This window comes from Bidens hawaiensis, unplaced genomic scaffold, assembly GCF_021521415.1.
Source record: "Bidens hawaiensis isolate Kalapana, Puna unplaced genomic scaffold, B.hawaiensis_p1.1 tig00014660_1, whole genome shotgun sequence".
NCBI classification, from domain to species: Eukaryota; Viridiplantae; Streptophyta; class Magnoliopsida; order Asterales; family Asteraceae; genus Bidens; species Bidens hawaiensis.
In genome coordinates this window covers 92,563-98,478 of record NW_027492283.1, presented here as the reverse complement: position 1 = coordinate 98,478, position 5,916 = coordinate 92,563, and the positions used below count along the sequence as shown (strand labels likewise).

Genomic DNA, 5,916 nt, shown 5'->3' with positions numbered 1-5,916 from the left:
CCGTCTCCATCGTTGAAGCTTTAACCAGGCGATGGAAAATCAAAGCCAAAGAAGGAGGCGGATGTGTGTTGCAACATCGGTGGATATTTGTGGTGGTTGCAGGTGCCGATTTCTAGTTAAAATGAGCTTGACACCTTCAACTGATTCCGCACCAAAATTGGAATCGAAATCTAACCGATTGCCTGTGGGGTTTAATTTAAAACAAGTTTGGGGCTTTAGTCGACGCCGACACAAAGTCTTCGGCACCGTGTAATTCATGGTTAATTGCTCCCAACAACAACGATTTGGGATAGGGATTTGGTGACCAGGATAGGATTATATCATATTCACACTAGGGCTTTGTTTTAGCAAAATCAGTTAGGGGATTTCAAAACCCTAACTTGCAATCACAAATCGGTATATGTTATTACAGTTAGGGTTTCAAGGAAGAAGAATATCAGGCATGTTATTTGGCTGACGGGTTAATAAACTGTTTCAACTCTGGTAATTGTGGTGGTTGTTTTTACGGTGGTGGTGGTGGTGATGGGGGTGGTCGAGAAAGAGAGAGTGATGAGTTTTTAAATTTATTTTTTTTATTTATTATAATGTTTTCAATTAGATAGGTAAAATTACCAATTTACCCTCATGTGCAAAGCATATGGCCTAACTTAAAAATGAAATTTAACGGGATTAGGGCTAAAGGATAAATGCTATTGGATTTAGAAACCTAAAGGCAAAACAAATCAATTTTGAAGATAAAGAATAATAAGCGAAATTCAGTACAAACATATCTGTAATTCTGTCTTTTTATTAATACGATGTTCTTGATATATTGAAAAAAATTAAAATATAAACTATATGCTGTGATAAAGCATCATGTTTAAGTGTAGCATGTTTAATAAGTTATATATTTATAAATTTACAAACCGTTTATCAACTTTATAAATAAATATAAATTTTATGAATTCAGTTTTATGAAAATTATGAGAAAAAAACACAATTACTGGTTCATTCGTGAGTTCATTAATGGATATCAATGCGTCTTAATCGAAAATTGACAGCTCTAAATATTGCTATTAAGAAAAATAAAAGAAGAAAAGTAAAGTTTTTGTTGACCTTTTGGAACAAATGTACTTTTCAGAAATTAAGAGCTCAAGAAACAAACTTGAATTGACTATATAAGCTAGAACATGACTTCCAAAATTCTTACTGTTAGACTATGTCGCGGACGAAATTAAACCACCAGGACTGTGGTTGAATATCCAGCATGATGCGTTTTACCACCAGCATAATTTGAGCATGAGAAGTTATGTGTTGGCTGCTTCAAGAAAATTTGGAATTAAATACATATCATCACCTGAAGTCAATTTTCTAACAAGTATTGTGAAAAGGTTCAGTCCAAAATCAACCAAATTAGTTTTTCGGTTTCTTGGAAAGGATGATGCCCTACAACCAACCATATCGAGCATTCCCAACTCATTCCCTAACATATATCTATATATATATATATATCATATAATTATAATAAAAATAACTGTTTTTCTCTCTGCTGTTTAATTAAATATTAAATAATCTTTTTTATACATTTATCATTATCTTTTCTCTTTCCTCCACTCACAACCACTTTTAGAATATATTAAAAAATTATACGGTATGAACAGTAAAACCCTAAATTTAATTTTCACATATAACATTTTCTCTCTCGTCTACTTATAACCACTCATAAGCATACCTTATAATTTACAAATCTTCATCACATAATTTTAGAGAAGAATACTCTCATCTTTATAATCATTTCTAGGATAACCCAAACTAATACTTTTATTAGGTTAGAATAACAAGTGATGAGCTCCTTAGTTGATAACTTGATATACCGCCAGCCCCGCCGCCAGGGGTGTATTTTTCTTGAGGCGAGGGTAAGAAGGCCTCTACCGGACTTTAGCCCATCAATATATTGTTCCCATAAACTTTGATTAAATAAAACTGGGCCTTTTTGATATTGTTAATAGCCCAAGCCCCATTTTCAAGCCTATTTTGTTAATTTAATTCCCATCTCTCTCTCAAGGTTCAGTTTATTCGACCAACACGGGTTCACAGAATCACAACGCTACATCAGGGTTGTTTAACTGCAGATTCATAGGTTGAAATAGCTTCAATCAGATTTGTAATGGTGAGGAATTCTAAGTTGAAATTGGAGGTTGCTAAGTTTTCCGTAGGGTGTTTTATTGTTCCTTAGTTGTTTTAGTTGGAATCAGTCTTCTTGATTTGTTAAATATATTTGTATAACCATGTATATATATGTGTGTGAATTTGCACTATTTTGACGATATTTTACTAATTTCGTGAAAATAGCGTTAAAAGTGGCGGAATGTTAATCAGACATCATGTGGTGACGTTGATAGCCGAAAGACAATGGTACGTGCACCAATCGGCCGATGGTTGTGTGCTGTGTGCCTTATGTCCAATGCTTGACCGGGGTTCTCACTGGAAGCAGCCTCTCCGTTCTTACGGGGTAGAGGTAAGGATATCTACATCCTGCCCTCCTAAAACCCTACCATAGCTTTGTTATTAATGAGATTTATGATGATGGTAGTGGTGGTGGTGGTGATGGTGATGATTTGTATATACCATAACAAAATAGTGTCTAGGTTTCAGATTGTTTATAATTGCATTTTTCTTTATATGAATCATGATACAGCATCACAGTTTGATTTTTTTTGCAAATTGAATTGAATATGATTTTATTTATTTATATACTTTCATTGTTGAATTGATGATTTCAAGTTTATTCTCATCTATGAAGTATAGTTGGTAGGCCGGCTTGAAGTGTCAACCTCTTAGAAGCCCTAAGTTGTCACTAGTTATCCTCATCTATATGATAGACGTTTATTTCGATATTTTTATTTTATTTCTTCAAATTATATTTGTTTTATTTCAGTAGCTATAAGTTGTTTATTAGTAGTGACAGTGATTGAAAATTTCAGAAACTTTCTGAATGAGTCAATTAAGGTTAAATCCTTTGACACTCATAAAGTTATGTGTGACTAATACTTTTTGTACCCAACCCACTATGACTCAAGCTGTCTAAGAGATCGTTTGGCATCCTTGTGTTGAGCCATTAAGAGGCAATGGGAATGGGTTTAGTATATTTCTAAAACTAACATATTAAGGCTATATAAACCATTAACATGTGTCTTTTAAGTGAACCAAACATATTCTACCTCCGACCGATTTAGAGGCAGTTTCTTAATGAAATCATTAATTAACCTTAACCATATTTAGCCCCAATCATGAAAAAAAAACTAGATATGCCACTTTATTGCCGCACATTAAACGTACACTTGAATTGTCGTTTACCCCCCCCCCCCCCCTCTCCTCTTTTGAAGTGCTTCTACAGATATTCTATCTAGTGCCGCTCTCCAAGTAAAACAATTTATCATTTTGTGGAGCCCAGCTATTATTCCAAATGAATCTTAAACTGTTTAGATTCTAGATTCCGGCAACTATTCAAGATGCAGCATGGGTGTTCTAGTTTTCTACTTGTGTTCCAACTTGAGATTGCGGTCGTTTTCTAACAAATCGCCACCATGTTCCAGTTTAAGTTATAACTGTTCAGATTCTAGATGCCAGCAACAATTTAAGATGCAACATGAGTGTTTCAAATTTTATTATTAACAAGTGAGGCAAATGCATAATATCTATGCTCCAAACTCTAGAAAAGTTGCTAATTATAATTAGTTTACTCTTAGGATTTATTAGTATATGGACTGTAGGCCTATTGAGGGCTCTCCTCCGTTAAGATGTAACATGAGCGTTGTTTCCAAACTTTATATGTAACAAGTGGGGATTAATAACATTTATGCTCAAACTTTTGAAGAATTTTTTTAATTATATTTATAATTAGTTTATTGTTAGGGTTTATTAGTATAATACAAGTATAATCTATTTTACAAATAACAAGCCATTGGCTTGCTTATATATATATAGCTTACACACCAAAAATATATCAGTACTTACACATATTATACATTTATACAACAATCAATCAACTGATTCAGTATTCTTAAGACAAGCAGTCCTGCATTAGCCCAGGACTCATTAAACATGAATCGGAGTATAGAACCAAATGACTGTATATTTGTCCCCTCAAAGCACCAGTATAATTGTACCAACAACAGCCACAACAGAAAACAGAATCTGCACCACACTTTTAGGTGGCTGATCACTTGGTGAAGCCCGTGGTGATGTTGCTGTCCTATTTCCAGATGGCGCAGATGGTCTTGTAGGTGGTATGGGTCCTTGAGCCACGTCAGCATCTTCCAAAACAGGATTAGGAGCTTCAGCTGGTGGGAAATATTGAGGTGTCATGAACGAGAATAATTGACCAGGCAGTGCTGGACTCATGTATGATGGTCTCTGATCTGCTGGTAATCCTAGACAACGGTTCCTAAATTCCACCAAAATTAACACGAAGAAATTATGATCAAGAAACCCATAAATATATATGTGGTTTGGCTTGGAAAGTCAAAATAGCATATAACTAGTAGACTGAAAGCATGAGTGTTCTAAAAGTTTCAAAATTGTGTTAAATAGCAATGTGAATTCTAACTTATAAAACTAATGATTTTGACCTCAAAAAGCTAGGTTAACAATATAAATGAACTTACTTCTGTATTTGGAAGATGTAGCTGGATAAGATGTAATGACACCATCAACATCAGCTCCATTTACGTACGAGTTAATTTCGACATACGGGTCTGAAAAGAAGTCCCATGGCTGTGAAACAAACTCGTTATTAAAAAATTGTACATACACTGGGAGATTAAAAGCGTGAAGCTTTGCAACAACATCAGTTTGATCACCAAGAAAGCGACTGTTTCTAGGAAACACAGATTCTTTCCCAATAATAACATAATTGGCAAATTCACTGATATCTGCAATTGTTGAATTTAGGACATCGCGTATATTCTCATCAACTTCATAAACAAGCTCATGCCTGTTGCTTCTTGCCTTGAAAATTTTCAGAACGGCACTATCTGATGACTGAATCAAGATTTTCTTTGTTCCTTGTTTATTTATTGTAGATTTATTCAAAACGTCCATAACAGCATCTGTTACACTCAATCCCTGCTTAGCAGATAAGTAAGCTGCATTCTGCAAGTTATAAGAACAAAAATGGTATCACTTTCGTGTGAGTTATTAGATAAATGAAATAACGAGACGGTCATCATGTGACTCACCTTAATGTTGATCAAGACACCAGAGACTGAAGTAGCATTACTAGCAAAGTCCAAAAAGTCGGATAGTCTTGAAAGGTTGCCATCATTAACAGCCCTTGGATTTCTTGGTAACGTGTAGTTTGTATACGGTGTGTAAATTACAGCTAAAATATTAAAAAAACAATAAGAAAATAAGAAAAACCAGTACGTTGATGATATAAAACTAGCGAGTATAATACTTATGTTGTAATGTCTTAATCTGGTCCCATGTGAGACTGAATGTAAATATTCCAGCACCAGATTGAAGTTCAGGGATGGTTATAATATTAGTAAATTCTGACTGGGCGACATTCGTTCTATCAAGGAGGTTAGTTGAACCTAAACAAATAGGTATCCCATCGCTTGTTATTTGAATAGGGCAATCGATAATATCTGCACCGTCATTAACAGCTTTTTCATACGCCAAATCAGTACACCCCGGGGTAATCACCACTTGCTCCTTCATATGATATGATCAAAGGTTTTGTTTTGAGTGTGGTTATTCCCCAAGTTGGATAAACAATCTGTAGAATTACATAGAAATTAGCAACAAGAACAAAGAAATATAATCATGTTGATGACTTACCGAATGCTGCAGATGGGGTTATTGGGTTATCAGAAAGCACACCATCAACAGAAAACACACCATTGTCAACATACTGAAGATACTCTCGTACGG

General features: G+C 34.7%; 1 protein-coding gene across 1 annotated transcript; it reads right to left on the bottom strand.

Moving 5' to 3' along the window:
* Positions 1-3,927: 3,927 nt before the first annotated feature.
* Positions 3,928-5,703, bottom strand: LOC143547232 (glycerophosphodiester phosphodiesterase GDPDL3-like). The gene is made up of 4 exons (XM_077038710.1): positions 5,475-5,703; positions 5,220-5,362; positions 4,621-5,133; positions 3,928-4,503 (listed from the first exon to the last, which is right to left on the bottom strand). Exons 1-4 carry the CDS (start codon positions 5,701-5,703, stop codon positions 4,126-4,128), a joined length of 1,263 nt encoding a protein of 420 aa, XP_076894825.1. The 3' UTR covers positions 3,928-4,125.
* Between the last annotated feature and the right edge of the window lie 213 nt (positions 5,704-5,916).

Excerpts from the sequence above, each read along its gene's own strand:
- LOC143547232 (XM_077038710.1), bottom strand. The coding sequence starts at position 5,703 with ATGAAGGAGCAAGTGGTGATTACCCCGGGGTGTACTGATTTGGCGTAT. Across the intron at positions 5,134-5,219 it reads GTGTCTTGATCAACATTAAG|AATGCAGCTTACTTATCTGC; the intron begins GTGAGTCACATG and ends TATAACTTGCAG. Across the intron at positions 4,504-4,620 it reads TCATTTATATTGTTAACCTA|CTTTCCAAGCCAAACCACAT; the intron begins GCTTTTTGAGGT and ends ATGCTATTTTGA.